The 19,492-nt window shown below is 37.0% G+C and overlaps 1 protein-coding gene across 1 annotated transcript in view; it reads left to right on the forward strand.

Annotated features, from left to right (window-relative positions):
- Nucleotides 1–19,492, forward strand: part of LOC124596452 (translational activator of cytochrome c oxidase 1) — a 47,063-nt gene that overhangs the window by 17,532 nt on the left and 10,039 nt on the right. Inside the window, exon 4 of the mRNA XM_047135585.1 lies at nt 14,840–14,993. Coding sequence (XP_046991541.1) covers nt 14,840–14,993 — 154 coding nt within the window. The remainder of the gene's footprint in view (nt 1–14,839; nt 14,994–19,492) is intronic.

Below are 19,492 nucleotides of genomic sequence, written 5' to 3' on the forward strand. Positions count from 1 at the left end.
TTCTGTGAGGTACATGCAAAGACTAATGAATATTAAATTCATTTGTAGTTTACTGGGAGACATGCAGATATTGCTACTTGCAATGAAAAAAATAAGCACTTAGAAATGTGATTCATATACACTGAAGAGTCAAAGAAACTAGTACACCTGCCTAATACTGTGTAGGGGCCCGTGCGAGCCCACAGAAGTGCCGCAACATGATGTGGCATGGACTCAATTAATGTCTGAAGTAGTGCTGGAGGGAAATGATACCATGAATCCTGCTGGACTGTCCATAAATCCATAAGAGTACGAGGGTGTGGAGATCTCTTCTGAACAGCACGTTGAAAGGCATCCCAGACATGCTCAATTTTGTTCATATCTGGGGAGTTTTTTTGGCCAAAGCCAGTGTTTAAACTCAGAGGAGTGTTCCTGGAGCCACTCTGTAGCAATTCTGACATATGGGGTGTCGCAGTGTCCCATTGGAATTGCCCAAGTCCGTCAGAATGCACAATGGACATGAATGGATGCAGGCGATCAGACCAGATGTTTATCTGTCACCTGTCAATAATCGTATCTAGACGCGATCAGGGGCCTCATATCACTCCAACTGCACACGTCCCACCCCATTATAGAGTCTCCAGGAGCTTGAACAGTCCCCTGCTGACATGCAGTGTTCATGGATTCATGAGGTTTGTCTCCATACCCATACACATCCATCCGCTTGATACAATTTGAAACGAGACTCATCCAAGCAGGCAACACTTTCCCAGTCATCAACAGTCCATTGTTGGTGTTGACGAGCCCAGGTGAGGCATAAAGCTTTGTGTCATGGAGTCATCAAGGGTAAAAGAGTGGCTCTTCAGCTCTGAAAGCCCATATCAATTATGTTTCATTGAATGGTTCACATACTGACACTTGTTGATGGCCCAGCATTGAAATCTGCAGCAATTTGCGGAAGGGTTGCACTTCTGCAATGTTGAATGATTCTCTTCAGTCGTCATTGGTCCCATTCTTGCAGGATCTTTTCCGGCTGCAGCGATGTTGGAGGTTTGATGTTTTACCAGATTCCAGATATTCATGGTACACTCGTGAATTGGTCGTAGGGGTAAATTGCCACTTCATCGCTATCTCAGAGATGTTGTGTCCAGTCGCTCGTGCCCCGACTGTAACACCATGTTCAAATTCACTGAAGTCTTGATTAACTGCCATTGTAGCAGCAGCAAGTGCTGTAACAACTGTGCCAGATTTGTTGTCTCATATGGGCATTGCCGTCCACAGCCCTGCACTCTGCCTGTTTATACATCTCTGTATTTGAATGTGCTTGCCGATACCAGTTTCTTTGGCACTTCATTTTATATTAGGCAGTGATCTGTTAAATATTGTAGCTGTGTATCAGTATATCAAACTGGATGTGTAATTGTGAAATTCCATTTGGGTACTTGGGCTCTACACAGGAATAACTTTAGAATTGTGAAAGACCTTGTTGTATTGGTAAATCTTATAGTGAGTGAACCAGTGGGAAAGCAGCAGAGTTATTATAAATTTGTCAAGTGCAGAGGTAATTACAGGTAGATGACAAGAGAAAATGGAAAGTAAGGAGTTTTTGATGTTTTGAGCAACAGTCATACAATATTTTTTTAAAGAAACACACCACCATTTGAATGTTTTATTGTTTGTTAAGTACAACCCAGGTTTAGGCCTTTTATGTTATTTTCAAATATTCACTAAAAGCAAAAATTGTGTACAGTAAGACCACTTAAAATTTCAAAAGATGTAAAACGTCTTAAACAATAAACGAAAATTGGAGTAATTACCAAATATGTACTTACATTTTGTGCCTTTAACATATATTGCAGGACACTTAACATCTTATCAGGCTCAAAGTTGGCCATCATGGACAGTTAGATAGTTATGTATAGTCTGAAGATATTTAACATTAATAGTCATATATCTATGATGCTGTGTCATTTTAGTATTTAATTGCTCTACTGCTCATACTCTTTGATTTCACTATCATTATGTTTTCAGGACATGTGCTAACCTTTTACTTACCAATGTAAGCCTGTTTTTACTAAATATCACATGCTCCCATGGTTACGTACTTGTTACTAGGTGGTGCTTTTACATCTGGCATTTCATGGGGAACCAATATTTTTCTTAATTAGTAGCCAACTTTGAGCCTGGCAACATGTTATGTGTCCCGCAATATATGTTAAAGACATAAATGTAAGTACATATTTCATAATTATACACCAATTTACATTCATTGTTTAAGGCATTTTACATCTTTTGAAATTTTGGGTGGTCTTACTGCATGCAGTTTTTGTTTTTAGGAAATATTTGAAAATAGCCTAAAAGGCTGAAACCCAGGTTATACTTAAAGAAACAATAAAACAGTCAAACATGCATACACATCCTCCAGATTCCACTGCCCCCCCCCCCCCCACACACACACACAAAGAGAGAGAGAGAGAGAGAGAGAGAGAGAGAGAGAGGGGGGGGGGGGGCTCCTGAAGATTTTAATTTTTTAAGGGAGTTTAAAACTAGGAACTTTGAAGAACAGTTAAATTTTTTAGTGCCGGAAAGTTAGGATACATAGTCCTAACCCTGTTTCGTGGGGGAATAATGATGTTCAGATGTTACAGCTTCTGGGTTTCGTAAGTTTTAACCAATTCCCATAGTTTTTATTTTTTTTAGAATACATTTATCATAGGGATACTAATGTTTTTACTGTATGTTTTTGTTCTTCAAGGTATACATGATTATATATGAAATATGAAGAAATTATACTTGTTAAGAAAATATAAAATTATAATCATACAGACATAGTCCCAGGGTTTATGGTACACCATGAATCATTTTTAATTTGTCATTAATACTCACAAACAGTTTAGTTGTGTATGGTATATCTTGATATGTTTGTCCACAGGTAACTTTACACATGTTATATTCAAAACAGATATCATAATCTTCTAGGGGGACCAGTGTTCTGTGTATATTCTGCTTTCCTTGGTTGTCCCTTAAAGGTGTATACAGCGAAAGTTACTTTCTTCAAGAGCTGCTCTGCCACATTGATCCAGAACATTGTTGATGACATAAGTGCTGTGTTCGGTACGTGATATGTTACACCTGCATTATGCATCAGTATATCCAGGAGATAGAAATACTGTATATCTTCCTCTACCCCTTGGCATATATCCTCATAAGTGGATATGAGAACAGACACTATTTGTGTATATCAACTCCATCCATTCCTTTGTTGTAATCAATAAAACAATCGGTCTCAGCTTCATTTCTTCATGTTTATGTACCTACTCATACTTTGGTCTGTCATGAAGCATTGACAAGAGGGGAATATTTTACCTATCAGCCCATTTCACTGTAACAATATTGTTTTACAATACGAATGTTAGCTCTCTCTGTCTCCATTCTCTGAAAACCAGACTTTATATGTCTTTATGCCAAATCCGGCTCTCTTTGGTTGATTGTATTGAAGATAGGAAAGTGTACCACTAAACTTCTACAGGCTATTGCCATTGTTAGTGTTGTTGCCTGGAACATATACTCTTCGAAATATATCGAGCTGTTGTGAAATGACTGGTCTTACCTTTCTCAGTTTATAATGTTGTGTTTTTAGTGAATTAGTAGCAAAGCGTAAATATGTGGAGATAGCCTTCAATCTTATGAGTGGCATTGTTTCAGCAAATATTGAGGTCTCAGTTAGTTTTTATTCTAAAAGAAAATCTTGTCCATTGTAGGCTGTATCTTGATATCATTTATGTAGCACACGATTGACCACTTTCGATGATCAGGTCATTATTAAGCTCCTATAAAAGAACACACCAAAATAGAAGAGTACTACATTGCTTATATATTGCTGATAGAGCTCACAAACATAATAATAACTTAAATTAGACATAAGTTATCTTCTATACTTACATATACTTAACAGTGTAGACTATGTTGCAGGCACTGTGGCATACAAATTAAATTATCAGTCGACATGTGATGCCACACATGAAATAGTCTATATACAATAGAACTGAAGGATGGAAACACTATCCATTCACTATAAGGCCATTATCATATTATAATGACAGTTGATTTCTGTTCGATAAATATTCTTCAGTCACCTGATGCCCTAACATGTCTTGTATTGCCAATGTGTTTGTAATGATATTTGTAGAAGTAGGCATTACTTGAGATTGTAGACACACCCACACACACACACACACACACACACACACACACACACACACACACACACACACAAGCTGTGCTTTGGTGCCAGCTGGACTACAATGCCGATGCTGTATTTTAGCAGGTGGACTGGTTGTCAGGTGGCATGGACAGAGGGAGATGGCTGGGCATGGGTGGGTAGCAGCTTGGAGGGAGGCAGCCAGTTTACTGGCTAGGAATTCTGGTGCAGGTGGTGGGAGGTATATGTGCTACTATGTAATGTATGATTGCAGGGGCCGGTGGGTAGTGGCGCAAGCTGAAGGTGACATGGCGACGTGAATTGTGAGGGGGTGAGGGGATTACAACCTCAGTCTGCATTTTGAGTATTTGTGGTTCCCCCATTATATGAGGTCTTGTAGTGAAAGGATGGTATTTTCATCCTTAAGTTATACTGCATAAGGAGTGTTTCATGTGTGGCTTCACATGTCGATTGGTAATTTAATTTGTGTGCTACATTGCATGCAGTGTAATACGTACTGTTAATGTATATGTAAGTAAGGAAGATAACTTATGCTGAATTTTAAGGCTTGGTTATTATCATGTTTGTGGCTTCTCAGACTGTATAAAAGTACTGCATTACTCCTTTTATATTAATACGTTCTTTTATAGGTCATTATTTTTCTTTTTGGCCATTTGTCTCCTATAGAAGGTTTTCATATCTGTGACATGTGGATGCAGAGAACAAAGTACAGCTTCATTTCATCAACTGTTAGGAGAAACCATTTGCTTTTCTTGCAATGGACTAAAAAAACTGTTTTGTTAGAAATTCATTTATGACTTGACTTTCTGTAGTATATTGTCCCAGACACTGTAGAACTGTTGACTCTATTTCATATGTCACAGTGTAGATACTAGTTTTAGGACGATTAGCTACACTGCCCCAGTCCCAGTGAGTTGCCTACGAATAGTCCGCAGCACAGTTAGTTGTCACCTTGGCACATGTTCCTTGCATCACCATGCTTTGTTGTGGACTTCCTATTTCCTTGTCATTCAAAATGCTATTGTTTTCATCACTTGATATATTGCCCAGAGTGTCATAGTCTGCACTATTACTCAAATCACTAAAGTCACTTTCTTCCAAAAAGTGCCAAATTCTCGCTGCTTCTGTTTTGTGGAGGTTAGGCATGTAGCACTCACTGAGCTCACAAAACACAGACTGAATTTGTGTAAGCTCAAATTAATGCCTCAATTTCACAAACCTACAACTAGTGACATCTATTGGTGTGGCTTTGGAACTATTACAGAAAGCATCAAGGTACAGAAGAGTCGCTAGTGGCACCTACAGCACAATGACAGGTGTACCATCATTGTACGACAGTGCACAGGATTGCTATGATGACGGTACTGATCATTATACGCGAAGAGAAAGGTGATAAAATATATAAAAACTGAAGATAAAAAAAGGTCACTCCAGACTGTGTACGAGATGCTTAGTACAGGAAGAGAGCTGTTATATGTTTTTTTTGCTTGTGTCACTTCTAAATGAAGGATGTGGAATGGAGTTTTCTTCCTTCAAGTTTTTATGCATTATTATTCTCCCTTTTATTGGCTACTGTAAAACTGCTGCAGGGGAGAAATATAGCTAGTACGGTAATTGACATAAGTATTAGTCTTGTTTTAGTCTGCATTTCAGTGAATGGTAAGTAGATGCGCCATTATTCTCAAATATTGCTTAAAGTAAACAATAGTATGTAACAGCTCAAGTGTGATTGGCATTATTAGTGTTAATACTCTTCATCAGAATAAACTTACATAAGTATACTTTTTTGGTAAATATTCTCCGTCTTCAAACTTACAGTTATCTTCACCATCATGAACCATTTGACATTCGTTGTTGGAAAAAGATGTCCTTTAGCCTTTTCCATTACTAAGTCTTCATGTACGTGTACCCATGTTCCGTGATTGTGTCTACCCACCTTCGATTAGGGTATCATCTCAATCTTTGCTTGTCTCTTGGGAATCCAGTAGAGAGTGTCCTTGGCCCATCTTTTTTCTGTGTTCATGACTACATGTCCTGCACACCATTGTGGCCATACATACATTGTTCTCTCTAGTGTATTCGCTGATCTATTTGTTTCTTTTCCTGCCTCTCCCAATAATTCTCAAGATACATATATCTGTTGCTTGCTGAACAATCTTCAGTTTGTGGCTAGTTTTCGCATTAAAAGTCCTTGTCTCACTTCCGCAAGTCAAAATTGGCAATGATTAGATTAGATTAGATTAATACTTGTTCCATAGATCATGAATACGACACTTCGTAATGATGTGGAACGTGTCAGTTTAATAAAAGATGTCGTTACAAGATATTACATTACACAAAATATTTCATGACACTAATGTTTAAGTTGTTGTTGTTGGTTTTTTCCCCCTTAATTTATATCTAAAAATTCAGCCAATGAGTAGAAGGAGTTGTCATCTAGAAATTCTTTTAATTTATTTTTAAATGTTAGTTGGCTATGTCAGGCTTTTGATGCTGTTTGGTAGGTGACCAAAGACTTTTGTGGCAGCATAATTTACCCCTTTCTGTGCCAAAGTCAGATTTAACCCTGCATAGTGAAGATCATCCTTTCTCCTGGTGTTATAGCTATGCACACTGCTATTACTTTTGAACTGGGTTGGATTATTAACAACAAACTGACTGTAGGTTTCTTTTTTCAGGCAAATTGGAAACCTTGTTTTGGAGACACTATTTAGTCTGCAAAAAGTGTTCCAGATCACTTTTACTCTTCTGTTTGTTTCTTTTACTGTCCATCCAGCCATTGTCTTCATCTACCCTCATAGAAAAACTTGCAAACTGGTTTAAGATTTCATTATTTACTTGGACTACTGTCTTTTCCCTGTGTTCATCACTATTATTTTTATCTTCTTGTAATTGATTTTCAGCCTACTTTCAAACTTGCTGTACTGTTTCCTGCCATTCAGTTTTGTAGTTTACTTGCACTTGAGGCAAACAGTACTGTTACAGCTGTAACAGTGAGACTGAATGTGGCAGGTCTGTGTGTGGGAATGCGAACAAAACTGTGGTGCTTCAGTACGTGGGAAGAAATTTAGGAGCACATTGATTTCCACGCACAACTTGGTGTTTAGGAGTGCCACATGAAAGAGTCTGCAAATAAGTGGTAAAACCTGTGCGCCAGTACATGCAAATGCATGGCTTGCTGATTTTTGTCTGTTCTAAAATCTTCATGGTGTGTGCACTGTGAATACATTAGATGCAGTCATGTTCCATATGAAAACGTATTGAACATGTATTATCGCTATTACAGCAGTAGGTATTGTAGCTATCAATTCGAACATATATCAAAGAAAATGTTGCGCTGGGGCTAAGAAATATAGGTGCCCTCACAGTCATACTCCTTTGATTAAAGAGCATGAGGTAATTAAAGGTGTCTATATTCAATGTGTGCTAGATGTGCACCGCATGCCCTGCAAAAATTAGTCCATTTAATGAATACAGTACTTCTATTTTGAAATCTTTAGAATATAGTTAGTGGACAGGCAGAGAACAGCACTAAATTCTGCTCTTTTGCTGAACATGAGAATGACTAATTGCGACCTGTGGCATTCTGCATGCTGAGTGGTGGCTGTGCTCTTGTGAACAGACTGGGGTTTAAAAGGGAGCGGAGGAAGCGCCAGGAACAGGGGAAATGTTGCCAGCCAGCAGGAAAGCTAAGCCTTTTGCAAGGGAAGCATTCTGTGGTGAGGCCACACACATTGTTGAGAAAATGTGGGCAGGAGGGGAAAGATAGAAAGGTGTGCGCGCATGCAGTTTTCAGGAGGGGATACAACTTGATGTCACTGAATATGTGCTGTGAAGGGACCACACTGTTTGCTTCATCTGGCAAGGACAGTTTCACAGTCCGCACCTCGGTATTGGCATTATCTAGACACATTCCCAGAGGTGTTTGTGGTTTTTCTTTTTAACTGCAGATGCCTGTAATAATCTAAAATTCAGTGAAGTATTTTATTTCAAAAACTAAAATAGTTCTTAGAGTTTTTATTCCATTTCAAAATGACAACAGAAGTAAATACAGCTGTGAAACACCTGCTTGAAAAACCGTTTTCCACAAGAACACTTCAAGAGAAACTGGAAGTAGTTAAAAAAGGTAAGCAGAAGCCACCATTACCTAACTTAGTTTCAGACCATAAGAGCAAAAAAGAACATTACACCATACATTTTTCTGTTTCACGGTATGAAAGTGTTGACTGTTTGTGACAGGCTTTCCCGATTCAAATAAACTTTTCTGTTAGCTGTGTTTGCTGTCTTCCTGAGAAAAATCAGTGTGGAATAATCACGACTTTTCAGATTTAAATCTCCTGTTGCTCAGCCAACAAATACATTCAAAATCACAAAATTATATTCAGTCATTCAGTCATTTCAGTTAAAAATGTTTGGGCAGGGTAGTTTTGACATCTTATTAAACGAGCAGCACTGAAGTAATATTAGCCAGCAGAATGAACAAGTTAAAAGGAACGGGTAAATTTTGAAGAGACTCATCCATACAGTGTCTTATTTAGCTAAACAAGAGCTCCCATTTCGAGGGCATAATGAGTCAAATGCTTCTGCTAACAAAGGAAGTTACCTGGAATTACTGAATGTTTTGAAAAACCATGACCCCTTGTTAGAAGTGCACTTGGGTACTTCTACAGTATTTTGAGGAACTTCTGCAAGTATACAAAATGACATTATTAAAGCTATTTCTGAGATAGTCAAGGGATCACTGAAAAAGGAAATACAAACAGCAGACTTTTTAGCCACTATGCTTGATGAAACTTCAGACATACGGTGTAAATTGCAACTGTCCACAGTTCTGTGCTACATTCATGAAGGTGATGTGAGAGGAAGATCCATTGGTTTTGCTGACATCAGTGCAGACAGAACTGCTAATGGTTTGTTTGCTCATGTTGAGCGCATGGTTTAAGAATTTTCCATCGCAAAGAAGTTGGTTGGCCAGACGTATGATGAAGCATCAGTAATGAGTGGTCATATTAATGGCCAACAGAGTATGGTTTGCCACAGTATCCCAAGACTCTCTATAGTCACTGCTATGCCCAAGTATTAAATTTGGTTTTGCAACAAAGCATCTCTAATATAAAGGAGTGTCAAATATTTTTCCAAACTCTGAGCAATCTTTCTTCATTTTTTTCCAAATCTTCTAACACAAAATACAAGTTACAGGAATTTGTTCATAGGAAGTTGCCATCACCTGTCTCAACTAGGTAGAAGTTCTCATCCAGATTAGTCAACACAGTGAAAGAACACAGTGAAAAACTGTGGCAGTGTTCTGGAAAATAGTGATAATTGAGACAACAATGGTGGATTCTCGAGGTTTCATTAGCTTTTCTGAACAACTCTCAGTCACTTTTCTTATTCAAAATTTTTTCTAAGTTGTTCAGTTACACAGATGTCTTGTATAACATACTGAAAATGAAAAACTATTATGTCATTTATTACAGCAAGAAGATTAAGGAGCTTTCAGAACAGCTGCAATTTGACGCAGAACACACTTTCAAAAGTTTTTGGATGTTCTCTGTGGCTCAAAAATGTGATACAAATTCTAAACATAGATGAAACAGAAATGGACGTTTATCGTCAACTGTATTTTGAAATAGTAAATTACATTATGTGTGAGATAAAACAAGGTTCTCTTCTTTTGATAAGCTGGAATTTTTTCACCTGCTTTACTCTCAGAATTATGAAAATTACAAACTAAAATTTCCTGACCATCTTTTACATAAATTGTCATCAATTTATGGACTGCTCTTAGATTATGTTGCTTTGAAGAATGAACTCATTCTACTAAACAGTTCATCTGAATTCTCTTCAAAGAATGTATACGAGGTAGTTTCACTAATGAACGAGCATGGACTGATCTCAGGATTCAGTGAACTGTATAAATTTTCGAATTTGATATTGACAATTTCGTGTACTACATCAACAGTGGAACAGTCTTTCTCAGCTCTGAAAAGAATCAACACATGTCTAAGAAGCACATAGTCACAGGAAAGACTGAGTGACTTAAATCTACTTTCAATAGAGAAGCATACCCTTACCACTCAGAGGAGCAATACTCAGTTTTTGACAGCGTAATAGAGAAATTCTTGTGCTTGTCCCAAGAAAGAAGACTTGAACTCGTGTACAAGTGACTTTTTTGTAAGTAAATCTGCTGATTTATAATTTTTCCTCAAAGTGAGTTCTTTACTTTTAATCTGTTCGTAAAATGAGACTGAGAAATGAGTCATTTATGTAGACAGTAATTTAAAAGCAGATGTTATGATTCACAAAATGTGTACGCTTCTACATTATGCCTGATTTCCTCAGTAGAGGAATTTTTATTTTCAATTTCAGACGCTGCGTGTGCTCATCCATACAGTGTAGAGATTAGCATAGCTGACCACTACTCTGCAAACAAGATTCTGTTCCCACTATCTCCAACAATTTTGAAAGGCTCAAATCATGGCTGCCCAAATGGCAGAATTAGAATGGCTTAGAGTTTTCACTATTTTATCTGTACTTCAAAGAAACATCTAAAGGCAGAAAAGCTGTGTCGTCAACAGACAGACACACAAAAGGTACAGAGCTTTACTTTGATAGCTTTCAGAATGGAATTCCTTTCTTGAGTTGTAGAAGAAACATGTGTGCGTGACAGACAAGAGTCTGTTAGAGAGCACACAGTAATTGTGTGGCTTACTGAAGGCAACTGAAAAGAATGTAGAGGAGAGTGCTATACTCCCAAGTCGCTGATAACATTGCTGTTGTGCATGAATAATCACCAAGCTTTCACTCCACATGTTGCCACATTCCTGTTGCACACTCTGTATGCCTAAATGTGCTGGCATTCGAGTGTGGGGCACATCTGACTGGCACTGCTTCGTGGAACTACATTCTTGCGTGCAGGGGAGTGTGATTGTTCTAAACTACGTGGCTAAGAGTGTCCCTGCAAGAGCCCCTAATGTCATCAGCAAGGGAAGGTGGTTCAGGTGTGTTCCAGTAACACAGATTACTTCATTTTCACAGTTTAAGGATTTGAAAATGTACCCTGCTATTGCTGAGACCCGTTCTGGCGATATGAAATTTTCCTATTTGTTTTCTTTTCATTTTTGATTCTTTTCATATCCTGATGAAGTCAAATGGAAGCATTAGTGATGACACATGTATTTTTCAGTGTTGTAACATAGATAAAATTAATTCCTTGTTTTTCTCATTTGCGTTTGTCTCAAAATCTTTCTCAAGACTTCAATGAATCCCCAATGGGATTTAAATACATTGCTCTGTTCTATAATTTTGTTCAGAATGTGCATGGTGATCTGTTGTGCCATGCCCTCTTATAAAGCCAGGTTACTTACTTGATTAATTAAGATACGATTTTAGAAACGACAATACTTTCATGGTGGACAGCCATTAAATGTAGTTTACATGTAAATAAAAACTTAAAATTCCTTTAAAATTGTTGTATCTGTGAGGGAGGAGGAAAAATTATCTTTATTTGTTATAACAAAATGGTTCAAATGGCTCTGAGCACTATGGGACTAAACTGCTGAGGTCATCAGTCCCCTAGAACTTAGATCTACTTAAACCTAACTAACCTAAGGACATCACACACATCCATGCCCGAGGCAGGATTCGAACCTGCGACCGTAGCGGTTGCGCGGTTCCAGACTGTAGCGCCTAGAACCGCTCGACCACCCCGGCTGGCATTTGTTATAACACATACATTCTATGAGAAGTAGCACTAATGGCATGTGCTAATACAATCTTTTGTATAATGTATTCTTGTTTGCGGCATGATTTTATCTCACTACTGTAATATGGTGCTAACAACTATCAGAGTCAAATTCAGATGATTTGTTACGTAAAAAAATTATACAGCAATATTTAAAAACCTTCTTTAAAACAAACAGTAGCATAAAATATTATGTAAGGTGTGTGTACCTACATTGTTAACACTTTGGTTGTTAGACAGCTTAGCTAACATTGAACTGGTCTTTAATTACTTATGTTTTTACAGCTGTTACTTGAGAATGGCAAATCAGGTAGAAGAAAATGGTGCCATTTCTAAAATATAGCAGGACTGTGGTCTCTATTTAACAGGAAACAGTTAAAATCTAGTGTTTGTTCTATGTCGTCGTCGATGACACTATAGTTCTTTTATGTCATGTCCTGTTTCTTGTGGAGGAGAATAATTACAGCATTATTTCAGTCACTTTGTAATTTCCTTTTGTATAGCTGTTCCTTCATCTGGAATCATTTTTATTACATCATCTACGTATCTATGTTTCTGACTCATTACCTGAGCTATACAAGCATTTTAAAAGATTAGGGAAAGACTGTATAATTTTCTTCTTGCCATCTTATCTTTTGAAATGTGATAAAGTATAAGTTTCTGATTTGTCTTCTTTATACTTCTATTTTTTGTAGTTTTTTAGTGTATCAAATTTTCATTCTCCCCCCTCACATGTCTTGAAAACATTAATCTGATTATTCTGTTTTGTACCTATAATCATTTCCTTCTCTTTAATGTCTGTTATGTTGTTCCATTCGATTTTCTTTTGCTTTCGTTGTGCCTGCAACTTATTTAGCTGTTTGTATAAGTTCCTTTATCAAACAATATGTACACCTTTGACTTCTTTCCACATTGCAGAAATCATTTTCGTGGGCTCTGTGAATTTACAACCAATTTAATGAAATGTAAACTATTGCCCATTTCTCTATAATTTTATAACTTTAATTTTTAAGATACTGAATTTGTTGCTTAATTTAACATGGCTTAATTAATGATTCTTAAATAATCATATGCTATGTTTTCGACTTCCTGCCTGATGAGTCCATTTCTTTTCAATGTTGCATCAGGTTTTTACTCTTCATTTGAAGAGCCTGTGATCACTTGTAATTTTGACTTATTAAGGATTGTCACATCTTGCACGTCTTAGCCCCATTTGTGAGGTTCATTTTTTGTTTATTGTTTTCTAGAGAAATGTATTAAGGGCAGATATTTTGTCCTCGGAAAATTGTACTAACGTAATGACTTATCATTTCTAGCGTTATATTCAACATTCCACACTGTAGACATAAACTTTAGTATTCGTCCAACTTTCACCTTAAATCCCTGATCATCATTTTATCATGTATTTCCTGTCACTTATGAACTTCTGAAGCTCAGCCTAGAAGTCTTCTACGTTATAATAGAATGTGAACATATTGCTGCATAGAGCTGTATGATTTCTGTGGAATATCTTTTGTTTATTTTTCAAAAAGGTCTTGCTATTCTCTTCAAAATTCCATAGGAATCTATACTGTTGTTTTTAATTCACTTCTTACAATAATGCCTACATATCAATTCCTCTGTTTTGTGTAACCTTCTCTGTAATAAAACACATGGCCAGATTTGAATTATATTCGACCTTCATTTTTTCACTGCAGTTCTGATGATAATTGTACTACATCCATTTTATCTTTTTTAATCCCTCTTTCAACTTGGCTAATCTGTCTGTACAACCTGGAGTTCTGCAATTTATTGGCCCTAAGTAAAAAGATGTAGAAGCAGTCTTGTTTCTGAGGCCCATATTATTGTCTGTTTAGCAAATCTTTTTGTAACAAAGTGCAGGTATAGAAGTAGCCAGACCTATTTCATTGTCTGAAACCATTAATGGTACTTCAGATATACTGGCCAGATTCAATGCAATTTACCTCTGTGAGTTTTATACAAGTAAATATTGATGTACAAAATCTCAAAACAAATATTACCTAATTTTTATTTTTGTTGGCATCTGGTTTAATTCTTCAGCTTCCTGATTAATTTTGTGTGATTTGTATGGACCCCTAATAACAAAATGTTGGGCTACAGTCTTCTTTTTTGCTTATAATGCCACTTTTTGTGTGACTGAGAGTTCTTAATTCTAGACCAATAAAATGTTGGACTTTCTGGTAGATTTTTAATTTCTTCATGCAGTTTTGAGTTTCATCACAATATGCCCAACTCCTAGTAAAGACAGATTGAAGAAGCCTGTTCCTTCCCGACATGAAGGAAATGTCTTATTAGGAGCATGCTCTTGTGAAATATCGTCTGAAGATTAAGTTTCATCTTTGTCATGATGTTTGTTATGGGTATAGAACAACTGTTTTCAGTTGAAACATAACAAGTACTGTGCTTAAATGTTACAAAGTAGCATGGCTATATCATATTTGATTAAAAATGAGTTTTTGATTAATTTTATGTATATGTTAAGACTGCATTTTCACAGCGTTAAATATTTAATGGTGGTCTTGTGATGAAGTTGTTATTTGCAGTCATCCCTTATGTAAATGACAAGACAACAACCAGAAAATGTGGTAATATTTTATATGCTAATATTTAGGTGTGAATGCTAGATTTCACCAGGACATTTACTGATAAAATTGTCTTGAATTTCTATGTATGTCATATGGTTAAAAAGTAGTAAAGTACTTCACAATGGCTGAGGAGCAGTTGGCCGAAAACTCATGGGTTTTGAACCACTTGACATGGCTGGAAGCTCAAGAGAACTTTACCAGTTGACATTAATATTTGAACTTTTATTAGTAGTTTAGAGCAACTGTAGTTGCAGGTCGATAATATATTAATCAACAAGAAATTTTCAGAGCCACTGTGAGTGATGGTGGTGGTCGAATGTTTGAACACAAGGGAGTGTTTGAAGTAACACCACCAGCAGGAGTTGGCTTTGATGTTGCTGAGGAACATGCAATTGAGGTGGGAGCTGAAGAGGTGCATCAGTTAGATGGGGATGTCTTGCAGGTAAATTATGACACATTGACTTGTTAAATTGATGACCTTGTATGTAGTAGCACAGAAGGATTTCTGTATAGTAAACTCAATGTTTGAAGTGTATGAATGAATTAAAGTATGGATTTTAATTTAAGATGGTTGAAAAGGTATAATGCACATGAAAACTTCTCTTTTTTTTACTATCTTAAACTCAGTTTACAATAACTGTGTAATTCACTTTCCTTGGGAACTAAGAAATTGGTGTTTTAGAGCAGGCCTAAAATAATTATTAGTAACATTGTCTCAACTCTTGCAGATTGTTTATGCAGGTTATTATCTGATTCACCACTTCATCTGTGCATTGTGTAAAATTTTTTTTATAGATATAGCGAAGATTAACTCCTCTGTTTTTAAGTCAAGAGTACAGTGCAAGATTTACTTGGTAAATATTGAGATGCTTATACACATTTTGTTTTACCTTTGCTGGTGGTTTGTTATCTGAAGTGAGGCACCTCTTTTACACTTTTCAAGGGGCTTTAAAAAAAAGGTGTAAAATGGAGGAAAATGTAGAAAGTGTGAAATTACTTTTTAAGCATATACTTGATTAAACATAAATAAATCATTTTTTAAATTTGTGCTGACCTGTAATTGGGAACCAGCAATCTTACAAAAATCTGGCATATGAACACATTTGTAGCTATTTTCCAGAAAAACATACATTTTTGAACATAAAATTCAGATTTGTAGTTTGTTTTAACTTTTTATGGTGAATTTTTTTCTGTATGTGTTTTGATTTCATAAATAAAGTGGAAATCTTTGCTGTCCACTACTGCAGCAGAAATATATTTGTTTATCGTCTTCACTATTGCATTTACGTCTGTACTACAAGGCGCCCCACTTTCGTCCTATTACTTTCACATCCTATGCTGTGACATTTTTCTTGTATATGAGAACTGACCCACTATCAACAGTCACAACCTTTCATCAACATGGAAGATGTCTTGGACTGGATGATCTAATTGTAGCTTTTCCCATGATGAAGCAATAAGACTTTCACAATCATCCTCATATGGTAGATCAGATTCATATCTTTCATATCTAACTTTCCAGGAGTTGGAGATGGACACTGTTACCTCCATCCACACCTTTGTTATGTAATGCAGTGCTTGCAAAATCAAGACTATAAAGCAGCTAAGATTCTTTTGAGCTTTCGTCAAAGTTAATGCCTTATCACCATGGATTTTTGGATCTTTTACAGTGTGGTTTAAAAGCATGGATAATGCCCAAATCCAAGGGCTGCAACATGTTCTGTAATTTGGTAGCATGTTTATCAAATTTACATTTATCTGGTGTGCAGGGCAGCAGTCAACAAGTAGGGGAATTTTTCTGTTGTGCGCTGCCAATTTTGTGTCCAGATTATACAGTTTTTCTTCAAAAATTTCTGATGTCATCCATGCTTTGTGATTGGCACTGTAGTTTGTGGGCAGAGGTATCACATTTTTAAAACATTGTGGTTGCTTCATTTTCCAATCACAAAGGATTTCAGTTTTTCAAAACCATCAGCCTTGGTACCTACCATTACTGTAAGATGGACTCTGCTATATTTCCCACCATTGCAATTTTCACTTTTGAAGGGAAGGGAAAGGAAGATCTGCAGCGGATAGACACTTGGTGCAGGGAGTGGCAACTGACCCTTAACATTGGTAGATGTAATGTATTGCGAATACATAGAAAGAAGGATCCTTTATTGTATGATTATATGATAGCGGAACAAACACTGGTAGCAGTTACTTCTGTAAAATATCTGGGAGTATGTGTGCGGAACGATTTGAAGTGGAATGATCATATAAAAGTAATTGTTGGTAAGGCGGGTACCAGGTTGAGATTCATTGGGAGAGTTCTTAGAAAATCATCAACAAAGGAGGTGGCTTACAAAACACTCGTTCGACCTGTACTTGAGTATTGCTCATCAGTGTGGGATCCGTACCAGATCGGGTTGACGGAGGAGATAGAGAAGATCCAAAGAAGAGTGGCACGTTTCATCACAGGGTTATTTGGTAACCGTGATAGCATTACGGAGATGTTTAGCAAACTCGAGTGGCAGACTCTGCAAGAGAGGTGCTCTGCATTGCGGTGTAGCTTGCTCGCCAGGTTTCGAGAGGGTGCGTTTCTGGATGAGGTATCAAATATATTGCTTCCCCCTACTTATACCTCCCGAGGAGATCATGAATGTAAAATTAGAGAGATTCGAGTGCACATGGAGACTTTCAGACAGTCGTTCTTCCCGCAAACCATACGTGGCTGGAACAGAAAAGGGAGGTAATGACAGTGGCACGTAAAGTGCCCTCCGCCACACACCGTTGGGTGGCTTGCGGAGTATAAATGTAGATGTAGATGTAGATTTTGAAGTACAGTTTACAAGAGTCCTGCTTTATGGATGTTTAAGATGTCCTTTGGTTCATAGTGCTGTGTAAGTTCTTTTAACTTACCAGTCAGCCACTCACTAACAGTTTTTACATTTATGCAATTTTTCTTCCCCACATACAGCTTTGTAGATCACATTATAGCTCTTATTGAATCAATTAGTCCAACCTACAGACACATCATCAGTGCTTTTTACTGTAATATCACACCATTCACCAGGTTGTCGGATGCATGTGTTGTCTGAAACCAATTCCTTGTAATTCTTTCCACTTCCGCATTTTTGAGTACTGGCATATTGTTTTTCCTTTTTTGCATTTAGTTCGCTGTTGTTTGAACTTTCCAAAATCAAATCCTTGGTTTTCATGATGGTATTATTTAATGTGTGGAAACAGGAATACTTAAACTTGTAACACACATTCCATGATGCACCTCAACTTTATCGAGAACTTTTGCTTTCTCTTCCACTGAAAAAAATCTTCTTGTCTCTCTTTGTAATATTCTCCATCTTAAAACTGTGCCAGAAAAACACTGTAATTCTACTTAAAAGAAAATCTAAAAACACAACAGTCCATTCACAAACATGATAGTTATGAGCAACAGTACGTAATTAAGACTTTGCTTGGTGTATTATAGGAGTAGCTGTATCGATTGAAATCAAATGGTGCTGATAGATATCAAAAACTTTCTCATTGCAACCAACCAGCTTAACCGTAACTAGAAGACAACAATAACAAATAGGGTGGAAACTTCAAAAAAATTTTAGTGCCCATATAGATGAGAATTTAAATTGGAAAAAACACATTTTGAAACCCCGAAAACAACTTTGTTCAGCCACATTTGCTCTTAGAATCATTGCTAATCTCATGGAGAGGCAGATCAATATATTTTCATTCAATAATGTAATATGGAATAATGTTCTAGGGTAACTTATCTTTAAGAGAGAAAGTACTCATTGCTCAAAAATGTGCTACAAGAATAATATGTTGTGCCCACCATAATAATCTTGTTTAAGGAGCTAGGCATTTTGACTCCTGCTTCACAGTATATTTCCTCCCTCATGAAGGTTGATGTAAATAATCCACTGCAGCTGAAAAGGAACAGTGATGTACATTATTACAATATTATTTATTACCCCACATTGAGGTTGTCTTTAGCACAAAAAGGAGTGCACAATTTTGCACCAAAGTTTTCGTTCACATACCCAGTTATATAAAATGTGTGACAGAAAGCAAATTAAAATTTGAAAATAAACCAAAAAATCCTTTTTATTAAACTCCTTCTATTCCCCAGAAGAATTTCTATTTTTGTAGTAATGTGTAAAAGGCAGTGGGTAGAAGTTATTCACTGTCATCTGGGGAAAAGTGGTCTTGTAAATGGTCAGCATGTAGCCATTCTTACAAATTAATTTTTGATGTTCCACATCTTTATGATTTATCATGCAGGTGATCCACATGATACGAAACTAACTCAGTGTCTGCAAGCTATTAATGAAAATATATTATTATATATAAAAACAAAGATGAGGTGACTTACCGAACAAAAGCGCTGGCAGGTCGATAGACACACAAACAAACACAAACATACACACAAAATTCAAGCTTTCGCAACAAACTGTTGCCTCATCAGGACAGAGGGAAGGAGAGGGGAAGACGAAAGGAAGTGGGTTTTAAGGGAGAGGGTAAGGAGTCATTCCAATCCCGGGAGCGGAAAGACTTACCTTAGGGGGAAAAAAGGACAGGTATACACTCGTACACACGCACATATCCATCCACACATACAGACACAAGCAGACATATTATGTCTGCTTGTGTCTGTATGTGTGGATGGATATGTGCGTGTGTACGAGTGTATACCTGTCCTTTTTTCCCCCTAAGGTAAGTCTTTCCGCTCCCGGGATTGGAATGACTCCTTACCCTCTCCCTTAAAACCCACTTCCTTTCGTCTTCCCCTCTCCTTCCCTCTGTCCTGATGAGGCAACAGTTTGTTGCGAAAGCTTGAATTTTGTGTGTATGTTTGTGTTTGTTTGTGTGTCTATCGACCTGCCAGCGCTTTTGTTCGGTAAGTCACCTCATCTTTGTTTTTATATATAAATTTTTCCCACGTGG

This window comes from Schistocerca americana, chromosome 2 (genome assembly GCF_021461395.2).
Source record: "Schistocerca americana isolate TAMUIC-IGC-003095 chromosome 2, iqSchAmer2.1, whole genome shotgun sequence".
In the NCBI taxonomy this organism is placed as follows: Eukaryota; Metazoa; Arthropoda; class Insecta; order Orthoptera; family Acrididae; genus Schistocerca; species Schistocerca americana.